This window comes from Schistocerca americana, chromosome X, assembly GCF_021461395.2.
Source record: "Schistocerca americana isolate TAMUIC-IGC-003095 chromosome X, iqSchAmer2.1, whole genome shotgun sequence".
Taxonomy (NCBI): Eukaryota; Metazoa; Arthropoda; class Insecta; order Orthoptera; family Acrididae; genus Schistocerca; species Schistocerca americana.
In genome coordinates this window covers 479774780-479797996 of record NC_060130.1, presented here as the reverse complement: position 1 = coordinate 479797996, position 23217 = coordinate 479774780, and the positions used below count along the sequence as shown (strand labels likewise).

The 23217-nt window shown below is 41.0% G+C and overlaps 1 protein-coding gene across 1 annotated transcript in view; it reads right to left on the bottom strand.

Moving 5' to 3' along the window:
- The window catches only part of LOC124554808 (uncharacterized protein DDB_G0271670-like), a 192256-nt gene that overhangs the window by 21671 nt on the left and 147368 nt on the right, over positions 1-23217 (bottom strand). The window contains exon 7 of the mRNA XM_047128464.1: positions 16013-16461. Coding sequence (XP_046984420.1) covers positions 16013-16461 — 449 coding nt within the window. The remainder of the gene's footprint in view (positions 1-16012; positions 16462-23217) is intronic.

Genomic DNA, 23217 nt, shown 5'->3' with positions numbered 1-23217 from the left:
ATCATAATTTTCTCGGGTTCTCGAGAAGATCTTTTGCTAACGTATGATGGTGGTGGTAATTGTACGCTTTGTGCATCAATCTTTTTACAGACGCACAAATCTCTACAAACTTTAGCCTGTTGTCATTTGTGCGTTCTGTTTTGAACTGTTAAACTATGGTGGGTCTTTTCCATCTTTAATCAACTTACTCAGGATATATTTCTCAACAGCTCAATTTACAATCCATTTCAACTGTGCTCATAATTCCTCTCTGTTCATCATACTGGAACTAAATGATGTCAATTCATTTTCTAAGTGGGATGTTAACAACTGCTTATCTGCTCTTTCCAGCAGAAATACTCTCCTAACCTTCTTAACTGATTTATTACCTTTAGTTACCATAGTAGCTGTGACGACATTACAGTCATTCTTCCCTGTTTTTCATACCAATCATGTCCATAAGGTTAGGAATGCTTGTAGCTACAAGGCCTAATATATTTCCATTGTGTGTGAGCTGCTGAACTAGCTGCTCAGGAAAATTTTCGGAAGACATTCAAAAGTACTTCACAAGACTGCCTGACTGTACAGTGAATCTTAGACATCCCAGTCTATACTCAATATGTTAAAGTCGCCTCGGACTAATATTGCATGAGCTGGATATTTCCATGCTACTCACAGTACACTATCTTTGAGTGGCTCCAAAGCTGTGACAACAGGATCGGATGGCTGGTAAAAACATCGAACAATGAAGATGATTTCACCTAGACATGTTATATGTGACCAGGTAACTTGACTGTAACACTCAATTTCAACATCAATAGAGATAATGTTTCTGTCAAATGCAATGAACACTCCCCTCCTATGCCATCTAATCTGTCTTTCCTATACATATTCCATGAACTGCTAACTATTTCAGAGCTTTCTACTTTGGGCTTCAGCCAGCGCTCGGTCTCAAGAATAACTTGAGTGACACAAATTTCTTGGAGGGCAGTAAATTCAGGAACTTCATTACAAATACTTCTACAATTTATTGATAAAATTTTGAGAATCGAAGTTTCTTTGCTCTGAATGCAGTCTGATTTTGCTATCTGTGCGTCGCCTGGCGAGTGCTCATCAGAGTATCTCAGACTACCACATAGTTTAGAAAACCCCATGTGCACTCCACAATAGCTCTGCTACCCTAGTAGCTGCTTCCTTTGTGTAGTGCATTCCTGACCTCTCAAGCGGAGTCTTAGAATTCCCCACCTGATAACACAGGTCCAGAAATCTGCAGCTAAGACCGTCACAGAGTTGACGAAGCCTTTGGTTGAGACCCTGCTCTTGGTTCCAAACCAAAGGATCCCAATTAACTCTGGCAACAAAGCTGCATATTGTGAGCTCTGCTTGCACCCCACGTGTGAGGCAGCAGCATTCACCACTTCCGACAGCTGCCTGTATGAACTGAGAATGGCCTCAGAACCCATGTGACAAGCATCAAAGGAGCCAAAGTAAGCCACAACTTGCAGACGACCGCAACCTGCACACTCAATAGCTGCAGGCAAGGCCTCCTGCCTGTGTTGCCATAAAGAACAAACTTGACAAGTATGGAATAAAAATGTGGTGGCTGGTTTAAGGACACACGTGTGGTGACACTACGCTTGGTGCAATCACACTCGCTACATGTACTAATAGCAGTATACAGCACACCTCTCCCTTGTGTGAAGAGGGCACCCAGGCAATGGAGAAGATGCCGGCAGCCCAATGAGAGACACATCCATTGGATCCAGAGCAGTGGTGGCTGGTGCTGACAGCAGGGATGGGACAATGTGCCAGGCAGCATAGGGCGGGAACATGTTGAGACATTGGCATTCCCAAGAGCGATGGGCCGGTGCAGCGCCTGATGACAACTCAGGGAAGGAGGGTGCCATTGCCATCTCTGCGTCATCATCAACAGGCAGGTCCCAGTGCGGAGGAGACAGGGGTGGACCCACCGGCAATGATGGCTGAGATGATAATGGTGAGGGGGCAGCGGAGGTGGCTCAACAGGAACAGCAGGCTGTGACAACAGACCCAAGGCCAGGGACAGACAGGCACCCGGCGTCGGGAGGCTGGAAACCCAGGGCGCCACACGTGGAGGAGGCAGCCAATGGGACAGGGGTGTCTCCACAGCAGGAGACAACAGGCTCGAGGCGGAGGGATGTGGGGCAGGCTGTGATGACAGGAGACACACCTGTGAACCAGTAGTTTCCATTGGCAAGTGAAGGCACAACTGATCAAACACAAAGATGGCATCCGTTGAGGCAGACAACAATGGCCAGTATCCACTCGGACCGGCGACCAAACCCTCAGGCCACACCAGTGATCCCGGCACAAAACGGCCTGATGAACCTCACCACGACAGGTGCAGTGCAGGCTGCAGAAGGTGGAGGAGTGTGCATGCCTGCTGGCCGTGAAGCAACTTGACCAGGCTCAGCTATCCCATAAGTGTGAAGCAATAAGTGCTCAGAAAATGGAGATGGGCATAGAATCCACAACTAACTTTTTCATTTGGGCCTTGAGCATACACACTAGTCATTCTGCCTCACCATTTGACTGAGGGTGTAATGGCAGAGCCATAACATGACAGGAACAAATCAGTTGAGAGGTGTAAGAAACTAACTGGCCCCCATTATCAGAATGGCCCCCATTATCAGAAACTAAGGTACAAGGCAGCCCCTCAATAGAAAAAATCCTTAAAAGCATACGAACTGTGATCTCAGCTAACATTGACACATGATGGAGAATGTAAGGGAACTGGGAAAATGCATCCACAGCGAATGGCCAATAGGAAGTCAAGAAGGGACCTGCAAAGTCTACATGGATGAGTTCCCATGGCTGGCATGGAGCAGGCCAGGGGGACAGAGGTGACCTGGGGGCTGCCTGTTGTTAGCACATTGCTCACAAGCCATGACAAAATGGACAATTTCACCATCAATCTCTGACAAAAAAACATATACTCTAGCTAACAGTTTAGTGCATGAAACTCCCCAATGACCCTGGTGGAGAAGGCATAGAGTCTCGTGCCGTGAGAGGATGGGAATGACTATTCTGGGAGAGGAGTCTTCCATGGCTAACAGCAAAACACCGTCAAAACAGAGAGGCAATACCATAAGGAAAAATAGTTGTGCAGGGGTTCTGAAGCCCAGCCTGGCAGTTTATCTGGCCTGTTGGACAACCGAATCACCTGGTGGAGAACCGGGTCTGTGGCAACAGCAGCTGCTATGTGCAAGCTCACAACTGGGAAACCTCAACCATAACCTGCGTTTCACTATCAAGATGGATGCAAAACAATTCTTTGTGATCAAAGTCAGGATCAGGGCCATCAGGAAAGTGGCATAAGGCATCCACATTGACATGTTTAGATGTAGTTCAAAAATGGATTTTGTAATTGTAGTGAGACAAGAACAGTGCCCAGCACTGTAGCCAGTGTGCTGCCGTGTCAGGCAAGGAAGTGTGGGTGTTAAACAAGGAAACCAAGTGTTTATGGTCAGTAATAAGGTGATACTTCGAGCCATACAAAAAAACACGAAATTTCTGGAGAGCATAGACTATGGCGAGAGCCTCTTTTTCCATTTGAGAGTAAAGCTGCTGGGCCAGAGTGAGAGATTTAGAGGCGAAAGCAACTGATATTTAAGAGCCATCATCATATCCGTGCACTAGGACTGTGCCGAGCCATATCGTGAGGCATCAGTCACCAAAACTATGTGCTGGTCTGGAGAGAATGTAGCTACACAAGGGGGCAAGAACAGTTTGGATTTCAAGATTTGAAAAGCACGTATGCAATCTGGGCTCCAACAAAAAGGTACGTTCTTGTGTAACAATCCATGCAATACGTGGGGCCAGTGTGCCCATCCCCAGCATGATCTTATGGCAGTAGGCTATCTTCCATAGGAAGGCCTGAAGCTTCTTCATGGACAAGGGGTGAGGCATAGATGTATCAGTGGAGATCTGGTCTGGCAGAGGGCAAACTCCATCACGCGAGACCTCAAACAACAGATAGGCAATAGAAAGTTGAAAAACAGATTTCATGAGGTTACACCATAAACATGTGGACTGCAAGACAGAAAACAAAGTGCACAAATTTTTCAAGTGATTGGCTGTGGAGCAGCCCATGACAACGATATCGTCCAGATAATTAATGCAACTGAGGACAGGATTAGTCAGTTGGCTCTAAAAATAGTTGGAAAATAGCTGGGGAGCTTGCCACACGAATAAGACAACCCAAATATTGTAAGAGACCAAAATGAGTATTCAAAACCAGAACTCGCTGAAACTCTTCATCCACTGAAACCTGCAAACGTACATCAGACAAATCAATGTTAAAAAAAGTCCTGGCCATCCCATATTTTCACCAACAGTTAGTTCCTCCTGGCACGGGAGAGGATACATATCCACAATCAACTGCGCATTGACAGTAGTACTGAAGTTGCCACAGAGGTGAAGTTTCCCCAACCGCTTACAGACTACAGCCACTCGACCATCCATTAGGCATAACAGGTTGCACCGCCCCTAGAGATAGAAGTCTGTCCAATTCTGCTTTCACTTGATCTTTCAGGGTGACAGGCATAGGATACGCATGACAAAAACAAAGCTGAACCATGGATTTCAACAAAATATGAGGAGAAAAATTCATATCACACCATATATCTTCTGAAAACAAGTCTGGAAACTCCTCACACAGTGTTTCCAATTGATAATATGGTACCTGATCAGATACAAGGTGAATTGCATCAGTGATAGAAAATCATAATATCTGAAATGCATCCATCGTCAACAACACCGGCATCTACAGCCACCAAAAATGTAATAGAATGAACCACAAATTTGTAAGAGGCAGATGCTGTAAATTGTTCCAACAGCACAATGCTCAGTTTTCTCAGTGTGGGTGGGCCACTTGAGGCCACTTGTAGGTGGTGTGCACACAGCATGGTCCCTGTCACGGCATTTACCAGCAACTTGCGCCTACATACAAGTGGAGCAGTGCTGACTCGCTCTCACTGTGTTCTTTTAATTTGCATCACTCACATCATTTGTTCTGTGTATCGCTTATGTTGCATATTCTGTATGATTCTTTTGACTTGTTATGTGTGGAGGCATGACAGGCTTATTTTGGTTATTGTTCAGAGGTTTATGAATAAAGCCATATTTGCATAACTTGGATTGATTTAGTGTGTTACTTGGTTACTAGAGTGACTAATATGAGTGTAACTGCATTCAGAGCATTTCATATTTGGCTGCAACAAAAGTAATTGCCAGAACTCTTAAGACATTTATCCCATTGTGAGATAAGATGGTAAATGCCGTCTACATCTACACCTACATCCATACTCCGCAAGCCACCTGACGGTGTGTGGCGGAGGGTACCTTGAGTACCTCTATCGGTTCTCCGTTCTATTTCAGTCTCGTATTGTTCATGGAAAGAAGGATTGTCGGTATGCTTCTGTGTGGGCTCTTATCTCTCTGATTTTATCCTCATGGTCTCTTCGCAAGATATACGTAGGAGGGAGCAATATACTGCTTGACTCTTCGGTGAAGGTATGTTCTCGAAACTTCAACAAAAGCCCGTACTGAACTACTGAGCGTCTCTCCTGCAGAATCTTCCACTGCAGTTTATCTATCATCTCCATAACGCTTTCGCGATTACTAAATGATCCTGTAACGAAGCGCGCTGCTCTTCGCTGGATCTTCTCTATCTCTTCTATCAACCCTATCTGGTATGGATCCCACACTGCTGAGCAGTATTCAAGCAGTAGGCGAACAAGCGTACTGTACCCTACTTCCTTTGTTTTCGGATTGCATTTCCTTAGGATTCTTCCAATGAATCTCTGTCTGGCATCTGCTTTACCAACGATCAACTTTATATGATCATTCCATTTTAAATCACTCCTAATGCGTACTCCCAGATAATTTATGGTATTAACTGCTTCCAGTTGCTGACCTGCTATTTTGTAGCTAAATGATATGGGATCTATCTTTCTATGTATTCGCAGCACATTACACTTGTCTACATTGAGATTCATTTGCCATTCCCTGCACCATGCGTCAATTCGCTGCAGATCCTCCTGCATTTCAGTACAATTTTCCATTGTTACAACCTCTCGATATACCACAGCATCATCCGCAAAAAGCCTCAGTGAATACCGATGTCATCCACAAGGTCATTTATGTATATTGTGAATAGCAATGGTCCTACGACACTCCCCTGCGGCACACCTGAAATCACGTCTGATAGTCCATATGCTCTTACCTTGTTCATTAAACGACTGTGGGGAACTGTATCGAACGCCTTGCGGAGGTCAAGAAACACAGCATCTACCTGTGAACCCGTGTCTATGGCCCTCTGAGTCTCGTGGACGAATAGCGCAAGCTGGGTTTCACACGACCGTCTTTTTCGAAACCCATGCTGATTCCTACAGAGTAGATTTCTAGTCTCCAGAAAAGTCATTATACTCGAACATAATACGTGTTCCAAAATAGTTCTGCACATCTGTTCGACGTCCCTTCTTGAAAACGGGGATGACCTGTGCTCTTTTCCAATCCTTTGGAACGCTACGCTCTTCTAGAGACCTATGGTACACCGCTGCAAGAAGGGGGGCAAGTTCCTTCCCGTACTCTGTGTAAAATCAAACTGGTATCCCATCAGGTCCAGCAGCCTTTCCTCTTTTGAGCGATTTTAATTGCTTCGCACATACTCATATAACGCATCTTGTACGATGGTTTTGAACTTTGTCTACTGATCCTCAACACTATCTGTACTTGAGACAAAACTTTTGTCTTGAGCCATCAGGTACCCTGTAATCTGCTTTTTGTCATTTTTGCTAAACAGAAAAATCTTCCTACATTTCTTAATATCTCTATTTACAGCTCAAATCATCGCTGCAGTAACCACTTTATGATAGCTGATTCCCTGTTCTGCGTTAACTGTTTCAAATAGTTCGGGTCTGTTTGTCACCAGGAGGTCTAATATGTTATCGCCACGAGTCAGTTCTCTGTTTAACTGCTCAAGGTAGTTTTCAGATAAAGCACTTAAAAAAATTTCACTGGATTCTTTGTCCCTGCCACCCGTTATGAATGTTTGAATCTCCCAGTCTATATCCGGCAAATTAAAATCTCCACCCAGAACTATAACATGGTGGGGAAATCTACTCGAAATATTTTCCAAATTATCCCTCAGGTGGTCAGCCACAACAGCTGCTGAGCCAGGGGGCCTATAGAGACATCCAATTACCATGTCTGAGCCTGCTTTAACCGTGACCTTCACCCAAATTATTTCACATTTCGGATCTCCGTCAATTTCCTTCGATACTATTGCACTTCTTATCGCTATAAACACGCCTCCCCCTTCACTGTCCAGGCTGTCTCTGCGGTATACATTCCAATCTGAGTTTAGGATTTCATTACTGTTTACATCTGGTTTCAGCCAACTTTCTGTCCCTAGTACTATATGGGCATTGTGACTGTTTATTAATGAGAGCAGTTCTGGGACCTTTCTATAGACACTCCTGCAGTTTACTATTAGCACATTAATATTGTTATTCCCTGTTGCATTTTGCCTACTCCTACCTTGCCGCGTCTCACGAGGCGTCTTGTCGAGCCTTCATGGAAAAATGTTCGCGGTTGCCTGTGGAACCACGATTGTACCCCGGCATGCATCTCTGCGTCTTAAGCAAATCGATGGCCACATATGTCTTTCTTCAGGGGTCCAAAAATAATGGAGAAGGCATGGGGAGAGCAAAGGTTATTTTTGGCTAAACTGCGGAAGTTTAACTAGAAAGCCCTTGCACATTCTCCATTGAAACCCAATCTCTTCCATGAGATTTCCATAACTTTGGAGACCGGAAGAAAGACATTCGTGGCCATCAATTTCATTTGGACAAAGAGGTGCACAACTGGCTACAATCATGGTTCCATGGCCAACAGCACATATTTTTCCATGAAGACAATGACCATCTCGCCTCACAGTGGGATACATGTACCAACAGTTACGGTAATTACTGGTGAAATAATAAACAGTTTACTTACTTTCCATCTGTTTCATTTTCATTTGACTGCCCCTTATAGGATGTGAGTCATTAAGTGATCGAAAATTTCATTTTAGATTACCATAAATAATAACATAAACAGTTTATAAACTGAGATCCACTCCTATGCATATTTTGTATGGAAGCATTTCATAATAAGCTTTGCATTAGGAAGTTAAGTTAATAAAGAAGTTTAGGTTTAGCGGTGGAGCTTTTACTCTCTGAAGTTTTTCTGCTCACATAATATTTCTGAGAAATGGAGAAGATTATGAAGACAATGAAATTCACAGTTTTTTTTATGCCAAATCAATGAAAATTACAGTTTTCTTTTTGCTAAACTGTGTTCACTTTTAACAGCTGTATTCAATGGTACATATTATGGCACCACAATCTCATTTTAAATTATGAAGATGAATTCATATTTTCATTTTTCTGCAACTTCGAAGGCATGTAAGATTCAGCATTAATTTCCCCAAACTGACTTGGCTAGCACAGTTTTTCCCCCAAACTGTTTCATCACTAATATTGCCTAACATAACTAATGCACACTAAGATGGAGCTGTCCGAGTCTTTTGCATAGCATGCACACAGAAACAGTGAGGCAACCTCCATTCAAAATCAAAAAGATACCTACCATATGTGGAAACACTAGGAGGCCAATTCAAACTGCAAGACTTCTTTTATTGTGTTACGCCTTTGCACTCTTGGTAATTATACACAGATATGATTTATTTCAGTAAAGAAATAACATGAACTTCTTTTGTAAGAATCTGGTCCACTCAAAAGAGTTATATAAGTGAATGAATAGTATAAAAGACCACAAAACAAAACATCTCTAAATGGTGGCCGAGTTGCGGGAAAGGTGCTGGAGAATGTTTCTTTGTCAGAAGAAGGCTGACAGTTTAGGGAGAGGGCAAAATGCAATAGTGAGCTACATTAGCTGTCATCAGGGTGCTGACTTGCTGGAGAAGCTGAGAAAGGCCACACACATCAGCTGAGGAATACCACATACATAATGTACTCATCAGGCTGTCTTCTCTGAGATTCCAACTCAAACTGTGAGTTATTCCAGCTCATAGCACATGGGGCGACAACAATTAGATGGATGTTAGTCTTGGAGATAAAGGAGGATGTCCTTTTCTATGCCCCATAAAAGACAGAAGCCATCTTGAAAAACTGTCGGAGTAAATTAAAAGATTTTGTGGGAGCACTCAAAGTACTGTAGAAATGGTTCAGAGTTCCATTTAAAAACCTTATGATGGTTGTCTACTCAAAACGCATGGAACATTAAATTACTGACATATTCCCCAATGTCAATTCCAGCTTCACAAATTCCACTTGATTACGAGTCAACTTGCCAAACTTGGTGCCAAAAGAGGTCAAAAAGTAAATGGTTAAAGCTTCTCTTCAAGACTGTGACCAGCTAGGAAAGCAAATAATTACATTATTGACTGCCATATGTTGTTCTTACTAAATTAACCCTATCACTTTAATTACACAATATACTGTAAGAATTATTGGACACTGAAACTTTTTTTTTATTTCATGAAGTGTTTATTAACAAATCTGTCACAGTTTCAGTAAACATGTTTGGTGATTAGTTTAGAGCCAAATGGTTCATTCTCGAGCCTGACCTATTGATGCAGCACTGAAAGTGCCTGGTCTTGATAATGAACGTAAAAATGGGAATACATGCTTTATAAAGTAATTGTAGACGCATTCCACAATGAACATGTGTCTACTCAGCAAGTTAGTTTGATTCTGACTTGGTGAGTAGGCACATGTTGATTGTGACATTTCATCATACATGATAACCACATCACAAACAACACACACACACATAACAATGCTCATGAAATACACACATTTCATACATAGCATTAATTAAACACTGTTGGACACTTCTGCCCAAGACATGATTCAGCGTCGCATATGCAGTTATCATAATCACAGAGATTGGCTTACAATAGATAAACTTTGCACAACATTGCGTGGAACCAAGTTTTTGAAGGCTGCAATTCATCATTGCAAATGGGTGAACACAGTAAAAAATAAAATGAGTTAACTCAGTGTTGTACTTTGGTGCAATGGTTAGCATATTAACCCGCTATGCTGAAGGTCATCGGTTCGAATCTCGTCAACTGTTGTGAAAATTTATTTCTAAATCAATCAAAAGAGTTTTACCATCATTTTCAATTCAACTAAGTGGTTTTAATGTAATTTTTTATTGCTCATTCTTTGCCATGCCATTTTTATTTGCTCTTTCTTTTCTTCCTATCATTCTTTTTTCATCTGGAATCTGCCTGCATCATCTATAACATACAACCAAGTGCCATCCAGGACTGCATATCAATTGGTAAAGCAGCAGTTCGTGTAGCCAGTGTGAGGATAGTTTCAGATAACCAATGAATGTGAACAAGACATTACAGTTTATTTTTTAGCACTGAAACTGAAATTTTTGTCTCTAGTTTCCTCATAGAAGTTAGCTTTAATCAACGTAAACAAAGCAAATGTGATTTTTGTTTTGCTGTAGACTACTGACCACTGGTTTCTTGGACACATTACACGTCACCAGGTTGTGGTTAGCTCAAGACACAAGTTTAAATTCAGGGCTACAAGGTTCATCTCATCTCCTGCCGCACTCCAGTCACTGGTCACTTAAAATCAGCTGTTGACAAAGCATCTTGGATTTCTGACGTATGTTGCAGTGGCCACTTCCAACACAGCTCTGCATTACACATTAACAGGATTTGTGAAGTGACTTGCCATGTTTGCGTGTTACCTACAACCGAGAGGTTGTTCATGGCTGATGAGGCAATGCCATAACGGCAAGTGACAGACGTCAGCTATCAAGTACACTGGTGTCCAAAATTAAAGCAAAACGCTGCTATTTCCTCGTCATGTGTCTAATTCATGATATAATCATACAAACTGTGAACAGATGTTGTTACGATCATGTTACGCATGGAAGATGGCATTCCGACCAATGCACAACCACGTCAGCAATGAGAGTAGTCCAACATCCACAATCGCTGTGTACACAGTCACAGACGGTGCAGTACAGCACAGAGAAGACACCTGCAGACTCTCTGCTGTTGAGGGCCACAGGAAGAATGGAAGCAGGAGAGCCAAAAACTGATGTTGCCCTAGAGCTTATGTGAATCATTCTGTTGTTTCTCAGAAGACGCGAAAGTTTATGGAGACCAGGAAAGGGCCAATCACGTGTGACACCAGAAAGAGTGGATTGTTATTTAGCAGTAAGGGCATGATGGTATCGCCTTAGTACTACACTGCAACTGGCATCTGACCTCGCAGTATCTCCTTAACGTGTTGTATTGAAGCAAACGGTGTACAGAAGCCTTCAGCAGAGTGGCCTTTATTGTTGGAGACCTGTTGTTTGTTTACCTCTGGTGTGCTTTTACAGAAGGGAATGTCTAGAGTGGAACCGTCAACATGCCACGTGGATGGTCAAACTGTGGGCCAATGTGCTTTTCGCAGATGAGACCCAATTTGGTCTGGAGAGTGATTCTTAATGGATTCGCATCTGGAGGGCATGTGGGACATGATTTTGGGACCCAGACATTGTGGAAAGAGATCGATATCAACGAGGACCCCTAATGGTGTAAGCAGGGATTATGTTGACCACTCAAATGCCTGTTCATGAAATTATATGGGTGAATCAGCAAGATTTAACTGAAGTCAGGTACAGTGAAGAGATCTTGGGATCTCATGCACAGTTGTTGCGAGGTGCTGTGGGCCCAGACTTCATACTGATGGATGATAATGCTCGACCTCATAGAGCATGGGTGGTTGACTTCTTCTTCTTCTTTTTTTTTTTTTTTTTTTTTTTTTTTTTTTTAAATGGAAGATACTGCACACATGGTACGGCCTGCTCGTTGAGGTGCACTAGGGAGACAGGTTGCACCACATCACCATCTACCAATCACTCTCCAAAACTTGCGAGCAGCTCTGCAGGAAGAATGGGCGTTATTGGCTCAACATGAGATTGATGACATCATTCACGGCATATCCCATCGTTGTCAGGCCTTTACTGGTGCCAGAAGTGGTCACATCCCATACTGAACACATTAACCATTTGCAGGAATGTGTGTGTGCCAATCCATTAGCTGGGAAAAAACGAACATTTTTATCTACTGTTAGGCTTCTTGCAGTTGATTACTTTCTGTTTCTTTAAATTGTTTCTACTTTACTATCACCTGTTTATACTGTTTTCTGGCAAAATAAATGCATCCTGCAAAATTTCCATTTATTGCTTCAATTTTTGACACCAGTGTAATTATTGCTTTGAAAAGCCAGAAAAATAAAAGTATGATGAACTAGTTTGGAATGTTTTTTTGCATCAAAGGATTGCAATATAAACGAAATCATGCAGTAATGTCATATTGTCACTCTGGTATGCACTTCAGCAGGCCATTCTGTTTTTCTATGGCATCTAAAATTGTCTCTGAATTTGCTCCTGTTGTCATAGTTGTTACTGCAGCATCAAGTGCTGCTACTGCTGCTGTCACATTTCCATAAACTTTGTGTTCATGTTGCATTAATAACATGAAAGGTTTATAGTTCCTCATTACCACTTTTGTGTAGTTGCCCAACACAAACTAAGTAGGGAACTGTCGTGAACCATGTACCATATGACAACTCAGGTCAACACAAAGTCAAATGCCAAAAACACAGGGGAAAGCAAACATTACCACTGCTAGTAATGTGAGCTCAAATCCAATACCAATGAACAATGCTAGCCTCGTCTGACACAACAATACATGATAACATAGAGCATCAAAATAAAGTCTAGGTCCATAGAAGCAAGGTAGTAGTTGTATTCAAACAGTGGATGAACAAAGGCTTCAATGGTGGTACATGAGCCGCCACTTTGTATGGTGATCCAGGTGTTTATTTTCTATAGCAAGCCAAGCACCATTCCCACATGACGCGATGTCTGCGGCCTCTGGGGTTATGGTTGCCAGCAATGGAACTATTTTCCATGCAGATACTCTTACCACCACTCTCCAAGTTGGTTTACATATCACTAGAGTGATAGGACATTAGACGAACACAGAAATATCATGAATCATCACATTTCAAATGACCCAGTGGTGGTGTATTCAGGGATCTCCAGAAATGTTCTTTGGGGGGGGGGGGGGGGGAAGCCTGTGGTGTGCTGGAACAGATTAGATAGTGTTCATTATGACACACCAAAAACCGTATTTTGTACTGAAGTAGAAATGTCTGAGAAACCCAACTGTGAAAATAGGGTACACATTTATAAAACAATGCTTCATCTGTAGATACCTAGTTGAATACTGAGGCAAAAAACAGTATTATACTGAACAAATCAATGCAAATGCACAAAAAGAGTAAGCAAGCTGGTGTACAAAATTATCAGATTTGGTTCCATGGCATACTGATTACACACACAAAAGTAATTAACAATGCACAATGTCACCCTCGGCAGAATAACCAGCTTTGCAACTGGTGAATGGGCACAAAAATTCTGCTATTGCAACATGTGCTGAGGGGTATATTCACAAAGCTCACTGACACCTTTGAGACCACAAGTGTGGACTCAATATTTGTCATTATGCGAATTCACATAACTGACATAACCATCAGATACCACCCAAGGTGCAAAAGCAAGAGACAGAACAAGTACACAACAAAAGAATGGATATCTATATCTATATCTACATCTACATCTACATCTATATCTATATTCTGCAAACCACACTGAAGTGCATGGCAGAGCGATGAAGGGTACATGCTATTTTCCTGATCATAAGGGAAAGGTAGAAATTGACTCATGTCAATCCAAGCAAGGACATGATTCACTCCATTAATTCCATTAATAGGACACAGCACTGATTAAAATCATTTACTTAAAATTACAAGGCAAAGGAAAGTGTGAAACAGTATATTCCTATACAAAATCATTCACTGCACACAATATAATATGAATTTCATGTAACAGATCCAGAGACTATGTTGATCACATCAGCATAAAAGAAACTTTTGAACTGTTCTTTAGATTACACAATTTAGCAAGAAAGTCTCAAACTAGTTCCATAGTTACATGCAAGCTACGAACACATGCGTGCACCCCCCCCCCCCCCCCCCCCAACCACACACCAATCTATGTTTCTCACTAATGAGCCAGGGCAAGTACAGTAACAGAAAAACTGTCACGGTTGTGATCTCACTGATAATCATGGATGTCATATTGACAAATATGACTGGGAAATTTGGTCATGCAACTACATCAACATCACTGAATAAAATCTTCTCAGTTTTCACACCGTTTCACTTCGAATAAGAAACCACTTACTTTCAGAATGCTGTTCTTATACAAGATGTGATCAAAAAGTAACATGACTTTTTTAATTTTTCAAGCTTTTATATCCTATTTTCAATTTTTTTTTTTATCTTGTGGGTACACATGTTCCTGATGTATTTTCAGCTGTTTTGAATATTTAGTTTACTGTTGAAAGTAAAAAATGTTGTACTTTTTTTGAGTTCTTGATGAATTTTTACTTTTGAAAAAGTGGAATCAAAGAAACTGCATTAAATTTTGCTTGAAAAAATGGAAAACAGTGCAGCACCACATTCAAAATGTTGACTGTGGCTTTTGGTGATCTACTACAGTACGTCAAGAATTTACAAGTGTTTTGGGCATGAAATGTGGAGCAGCGAAGTCTGTTCTGACATTGCTGAATTTCAATTAAGAATGACATCACATACACATAAATTAAAATCAATCCACTCTGTGACTACTGTAATGGCACTAGTGCTGTAACCATTATAGATCTTTAGAACAGAAAAAAATCAGTCTTGGTTACACAAGATAGGTTTATTAAATCTTCACATGTGATGCATTTTGCCTGTTCTAGGCATCATCAGACAATCGATAAAAATTCTTGCTAATCATAACCGAGGTGTTGAACACAATTTAGAGTCCCAAAGAACTGGGAAGTAACAGCCAGATAGCCACTCTCAATACTTCATTACACCAACCATGAAGACAGTATTGTAAACAGACCATATTTGTGTTCTAGGGGCAGTTTCTTCATGGGTGATGTAATGAAGCATTGACAGTGGCTATCTGGTTGTTATCTCCCACTTCTTTGGGACTCTTCATTATATTCTACCTCTTGGTTATGATTAGCAAGAATTTTTATCGATTGCCTGATGATGCCTAGAACAGGCGAGACATGTCACCTGCGAAGTTTTACTAAGCCTATCTTGTGCAACCAAGACTGTTTTATCTGTTCTAAAAACCACATAGACATTGCTCAGGAATTACTGAATGAATTTGACAATGATCCCGAACTTCTAAAGAAGGTTATGACAGCTGACAAAACATGGGTATATGGGTATGATGTCAAAACTAAGGCCCAACTGTGCCAATGGAAATGCCTGAAGAGCCAAGACCGAAAAAATGCCATCTCACATGGTCCATAAGTTGTTATTTTCTTCACTAGGCGGCAGTGTGGAACTGTAACTTAGAAGTAATGCAGTAGTCTATCATCTTTACAACACAAGTAGTTTTTATGGTTTCTTAAAATATTAAATGAATGTTTACTGTAATACTGAAGTGTTGCTATAAAGAGATGTGAATAAAGAATAAATCTACATGCTACTGCTGTATTTCAAATGCTTAAAATAGAAACCCTTTGTAACAACAACAAAATAATAATAATAATAATAATAATAATAATAATACCACACTATGAGACCCACAAGGAAACTTACTTTCTTAGCTATAAATTTTAGTTTACAAATGGCAGCACAAGGAATATATGATTAATACAGGAGTGTACTGACAACAGTTAACAGCCTTAACTGTTACTCATCAGCATTACTTTTAAATCAAATTTGTAATGACCAAACAAGGATAACCTATATTCCTACACAACTGCCAAATTTCCACATTTCATTTTAGAGTCTCCTCATATTTTCTATGTTTAATCTAAAGTACATACTTTTTTGACCTCCTAGAACGTCTGCGACGACTGTTGCCGTAAGCAGGTTCATCAGAAGATTTCAACTGATTACTGGTAAGTTCTTCATCTTCACATAAAATCCCAGACTTCATGTCTTCAGCGGTGAAATATGGCTCAAGGGGCTCAAGGTCATCATAGTCTGTCGCTGAGTCAAGACCGCCATTCTTAGCAACAAATTTTAAGTCATCTTCATATGCTACTGACAGCTTGGCCTTTCCACGCTTTGGAGTAAATTTTCGTGGTCTGCTCTTTTCCACAGTTTCTGTTTCCTCACAAGAGCTTACAGCTTTTGAGTTACCAGGTGGGTCAGGTTCAGGATCTTCCACATCAGGATCAAAGAAACATGTAACAACACATCCAGATTCATTGAGCACAGGTTTCACAGGGCCCTCAATACCTATACGGTAGCTTACTGTCCCTGGATCCACCTGTGGATAACAGACAAACTATTTTGTACACACAACTTACAAAATATACATGTAACATAGGATGCAATAGTGAACTCTCTTACATGTATATTGCAGTGGTAAATTGGATGGATATTTTTTCCCAGATTGACATGCCAATAAAACATACATGTGCGATCTTAAGCTTTCCTGACAAATCAACTGTTCGTATTACTCTTCGGTGTCCAGCCATGTGCAGTCATTTACGTAACAAAATATTTTGGCCGAGTACCTTGCCGCCTTCTTCAGAAGGTAGGTGTAGAATGAGCACCTTCACTACATTGTGCCTCCTTTATACTCTCATCACACCCCATCTGTACCCTTTCTGCACTGGTGCACAATGCACTGGATGGAACGGTGGGTGGGACGTGATCACTGAATCATCAGAACCCACTCCAGCCCCTCAGTGTTTCTGCTGCCCAAGTTGGGTGCAGAAGTCACTTTCAGGTGACTCTGTGACTTCAGTTGGCTAAGGGATGGCTCCCATGCTTCACTGAGAGTGAAGCCGCTGTCTCTATCGATCAGACCATCAGCCACTCATATTTCAGAAACCACCTTTAGAATGCAGTCCCAAACAACAAGGTCTGTCTTAGCACTTCTCCTTGTTCATACACTGTCTGTCCCTTTATGTTTTTAGCAAACAGCTCAGTCAAAGAGATATGTCTTTTCTTCCCTTTCCCCTTTTCACTCGTATTGAAAATTGGATAAACTTATGTAATTACTGCCTTTACTTTAATAGTTGATAGAGAAAGTCTGGGTTATTTGAACTACCACACACAGTCAAATGATGTGCCTGCAATGTGCTTTGTAGCACTAGTATCATGATATTGAAGCGGGCAGCAAGGTGTTTGACCTGGTTAAGTGGCTTGACCACTGACCCTGGAGGGTGTACACTCCTGAGTGATTGGGCTTGCAGTATGGTCTTGTGTTCAGACACGTGTCCAGTCGAATGTGCAAATTACCTTTTGTCACGTGGGATGCCGTCTAATTCGCAGATGTGACAGAACAGAGTGAACGAGCGGTGCCCGTTCAATTGACGTACGCAACAGTGAGGAGCACGCGTGGTGCTTAACGCACGTGGTCCGCGGCTGGTGGAATCCGAGACCAGCGTAAATGTCCACAGAATACTGATGGCTACTTTGTCTCCGTAGCACCTGTGGGTGCCGCACCATTGCCAAAATCTGGTCTAACGGTAATAACTGAGGGACCACACACTGCACGCAGTTGAGGCACAGGTCAGTACAGTCCTGGACCAGCCCTCTGTCTGAGCAGCAGTTTCTCTCTACCTGTGCCCACTTGTGTCGACCCTTGGGACCTGTTAGCCATTACCTCTAATCCAATCCCTGTCTGCAGTCCACACCACGCTGTGGTCAGCCAGTCAAGAGCCATCTTTGCTGAGGGCAGTATGCACTGACATGCAGAAACTCCATTCCTCTGCAAAGCCTCAGCAACCCCTAGTGCCTACAGTGACTGCTCACCATTTATCTGCTTCACAAGAGTTGAAGCCTCACACAGTTTTATCTATTTCTTTGCACCTGAATCTCCTTTCACTTGACTTTCAGTCATAATCAAGACTAAATAATATTAAGAAAACATTCTAATATCATAAAATTTCCATTGTATGTAGTATAAGCCCAAACATTTCACAAACAGTGTGCTTTTACAGTGAAATGTATATGAAGTGAAACATATTGTAAGTGTAAGAAAGAAGACTGCTGCTCTTGTATTCCATTTGATACTCTGACTACTCATTTTTGTTGGAAAGTATGTGCCTACAAAACAGATTTTGTGACTAACAAGTGAACAGGCTCAAGTGTAAATAAATGATTTGGATGAAACTTGGTGCATACGTTGAGGGGTCAAAATAATGCAGGATGTACTTTTTCGTTTCTGCTCAAATTCACTTTTAAGGGGTAACATATCCCAGAAGGTGATTTGGCATATTAGCTGTAGAGGGAAGATCTTGATACATATAAAAAAAAAGTGTGTTCATATAAAAGTTGAAAGGCCACAAGCGTTCTTGAAATCTGTTTAATCAACTTCTACAATAATTTGAAATTTTGTAATAATTTGAATTTTTGCAAAATACTCCACCACCATCAATTAATTTTGGAAAATGAAAACTTTGTTACAATATAAAGAAGCTGTCGCACCACATTCATCCATGTGTAATAAAGCTGGGTTCTGAAATGCAACTTTTGGAAAATAAGCTGTACACAGTGCACTGAAGGAGTATTTTTCAACACACCTAATTAAAATATCTAAACTTTCATTATTATTCAATTTTTTTAGTGCATCATTACAGTAATGATTACTTGTAAATAAATGCTTAAAACAATGTTTTTTACACAATGCACATAAAATGAACAAAATTTCTGCACATAACACACACGATGGACTACACAGTATAAAACAAAATGCAGCAGAATTCTCAAATTGTGCTGGGTGTCCCTTTAAATATCGTTATTTCTACCAGGCATATTTTAGAACGTGGAATACCTTGTCAAAGTGAGTACAGCTTCATTACATTATTTCTCAAGTTGAGATTGACATCATCATATTCAACAGAACAATAGCTGAAAAATCTCCAAAGTTCTTCCAACATCGAAAGCTATATCCATCCAGTGGCTGTACCTGCCCCGCCAAGCCTTTTGGGAAGACTAGGTGAACAAAGCTCAAAACGTCTTTTTCACACTGATCAGCCTCTTTCAACAGCTTTAAAAGAAACTAATGGAATGTTTGGACTGTGAATTCGAAACTCTCTTTTTGAAGCTCCAAATGTTTTTGTGATAGCATCAAAATCTGGTAAAATGATGTCTGACCACGTCAAAAGATATTTGAGAGAGGTTTTCTTTCCCAGTGCACAAGATAAATCTGTATTACTGTTAGATTCTTCGGATGGTCAGTGTGAAAGAATTGTTTTTAGTGTCACACCTGAGGACAAAGAAGCTGTTCATCTGGTGATCCCAAAAGGCTTGATGGGACACATACAGCCATGTCATCTTCACTTGAGAAACAATATAATCAAGCTGCAATCACGAGTACATAATCAATTTTCTTTACCAACGTCCTGAAATGTGACTTGTACAAATTATGATATTTTGAGGATCGCCCAGCACAATTTTAGAGTCCTACTGAAATTTGTTTTATATTGAGTTGTCCATTGTGTACATTACGTGAAGAAATTTCGTTCACTTTATGTGCATGGTGTAAAAAGAAGTTGTGTTTTAAGCATTTTTCTATAGACAATTATTATTGTAATGATTTTTTATTGTAATAATGAGTTACTTATTATTTACAACTAACAAAATGAACATGTGAAAGTGTAAAAAACATAAAACCTTAATTTAAAATGTAGGATAATAATTTATAACATAAAACAAAAATAAGTAAAACAGACAATTAGAATAATAATGAACAATCAGATATTTTAATTACGTGTGTTGAAAATACTCTTAACAGCACATAGTGTACAGCCTATTTACCAAAAATGGTATTTCAGAAATCAGCTTTATTACACATGGATGGATGTGGCGTGAAAGCTTCTCTAATTTATTCTATAACAAAGTTTTCAGGTTGGTACAAACCTAAAAAAAACCTCAATATTAAGGTGTGTTGCAGACTGATGAGATGCGTAGCTGTTGAGGTGGAACAGTTGTTAGCGGGCAACCTCTGAAGAACCTGCTGCACCTCAGCTGTATAAGGCTTACTTAGGAATGTGGAGCTCTGTCCAGGTGGACTTTTCTTTTCTTAGCTACTTGTGGGACCGGGATGGATCATTAGCAGTTTTCTCTTCCTCCTCCCAGCAGAAAGAGTGGACTGCTGGTAGTTACCAACACCCAGTTGAACAAGAGGGCTCATGTAGCCAGTCCTCCTGATACTGGACTTATTCAGAGTGGTGGTATTTATAGGAACAAAACATATGCTGCTGGCCAGAACGTGTTTTTGATCGGCAAGCGGAAACAGGATAGTTTTGAAAAGGTTTCACCCTTCTATATCCAAAAGGGCTTAGAGGGAATTTGTGGCTCTTTAAAGTCAGTCAAGCACTTAAACTTCTAGTTCCCAGGAAGCAGTTACGTTCCAAAGCTAGATGTCTTGGGGATTATGCAAGAGAGACAGAATTGCATAACAGCTTGAACTACAGTAAAAGTATTGGGACTCCTATGGATCTCGTTGACATTCCCAGAGAAGAAATGAAAAATGAGTGGGCTCAAGAAGCAATTATTATGTACAAAATATAATGAAAAGGACGGATGGAAATCTAGTGAAATCTGACTCTTCTATACTTACATTCAACAGCATGAAACTTTCAGAGATTGTCAAGGCAGGTTTCTTTCACCTCAGCATGCAACCTTATTTCCCGGACCCAGTGCACTGTTTTAAGTGCCAGCACTTGGGCACACTACTGTCAGATGTAAGGGAGAAGTCACTTGTGGCAAATGTGGGAAGGCCACCCATAAAGAGTTGGTCCTTCATCTCCTATGAAGTATGAAACTACTCTGGGATCACCCTGTCTGAAGTGGGGACTGCAGTGTCTTCCTTGAAGAAAGGAAATAAAAACAACTAAACGTATCTTGTATGGAGAGGTAAAAAAATATCTATGAGGCCATGCGGAGCCCGACTTTCACTACCTCCTTTGCTTTTGTTCTTAATCAGCCAGTCCCTAAAAACGATGCTGCTAAACAAACAGAGGTTGCCATTGTTAGCACTAGTACCTGTATCTGCTAGTGCACTTGTTCTGCTGCAGTAATTTCGAGGCCCATACCTCCACCCAGGACTTCAGGCAAGGCTGTGGTTGCTTATGTTGCACAGCTCCCTGCCCCTCCAAAGGTTCACCTTGGTCCACCATCCAGTGCAACTACCACCACAACGACGGTTGTGGTCCCAAAGCCCTCAGAGGGCAAGTAATCCAAAACAAAGCGCCAACCACTGACAAAGCCGGGAAATCGACTGTCTGACGATATCAAACTCATCCTTTGTGATGTCTCTCTTGATTCTTCATCTCTCTTGATTCTTCATCAGAGCTAATGGATCTTGATGTCAGACTCAAAACTCACCCCAAAACTGAGCCCTCTCATGTGGTAGGCTCCCCTAGCCAGGTGGAAAGACAGGGTGAAAGTTGATAAATGGCTCCCATCCTCCAGTGGAAGGTTAATGGGTTCAGGACACAAGTGGAGCAACCGAAAATCATAGCAAACGAATGTCAAGTGTGCATCTGTTTGCAGAAAATGCATTTTAAAGCATTTGATGCCTCTGTGCTACAGGGCTATACAGTCTATCAAGAGGATAACGTGATTGGAGAAAGGACCAAAAGAGGGGTTTCTGTGTCTGTAAAAAAATGCACACCACTCCTCTGTTTTCCCCATGGCTACTGACCTGCAAGCAGTTGCAGTTGATATTGAAATTCACACGTCAGAGGATCTACAGAATGTTAGCAAGTTTCCCTGGGCTGCTTGATCAACAGATCTGTCTCCAATCGAGCACATACTCCAGCATCATCCACAAACAGCATTAACTGTCCCTATATCTACCAACCAAGTGCAACAGGCATGGAACTAAAGTCTGAAGGTCCAAATGTAGGGATTAATATAGCATTACCATCTTCAACCACTAGTATAGAGTTTTACAAAAGGAACACCTGGACATCAGTGATTTAGGCCACTACATTGAAAAACTGTTGTAAACCTATCGAGACATATAACTTTCCAGCTGTAACCAAATCAAGAAAGAAAAGATAAGAAGTCAACAAATTTAATATCAGTTGTATTTTTATTAAAGATCACTTATTTCAAAATCAGAAGACCTATTACGAATGTTCCAAAGTAAATGTCATCAGCTTCCAGGCATTTCGAACTTTCATGCTTGGATTTGTTTCCATGGCTTGCGTACAGCACTGTTAAAGAGGGTGCCTTCTGTGTGAAGTGTATTCTGTTGCAAAAGAAGCTGCTGGTAAAGGTGTACATCAAAAATTACAGACATCTGTCAGAACACCATTGTGCAAATATAAGAACACCATGTAAATATTAAGAGCTCGTCAACCCGAGAACGGCTTCCATAATGACAAGTTTCCATAAAAACTGCTAAAGGAAATTTTTTATAACAATTCCCAGTACATCTTTTTTCATATAACACAATTGTAGCATATTTAATTTAATGATTAAACCCAAACGAAACTTTTTATATAATTTGAATAACACCGTCTGCATTCTCTACACTGACATACAGCTCCAATTTGAACACAATAACCCGATTCCCACATCTGGTTGGGAGACAACGACCCTGCGAGAACACTTACATCCCTTACATTGAGATGTTACATAGTGAACTAAGAGACGAAGTAAATATTCCAGAATTTGAACCAAGAACAGCTGCCAACATGAGTAATGTAGAAGTAAATATCCTTGGAGTAGTGGAGCAACTTAAATAACTTAATAAAAGCAAGTCTTCTGGTCCAGACTGTATACCAATTAGGTTCCTTTCAGAGTATGCTGATGCACTAGCTACATACTTAACCATCATATACAACCGTTCGCTCAACGAAAGATCCATACCCAAAGACTGGAAAGTTGCACAGGTCACACCAATATTCAAGAAAGGTAGAAGGAGTAATCCACTAAATTACAGGCCCATATCATCCGCCGATATGCAGCAGGAGTTTGGAACATATATTATGTTCGAACATTATGAATTACCTCGAAGAAAACGGTCTATTGACACACAGTCAACATGGATTTAGAA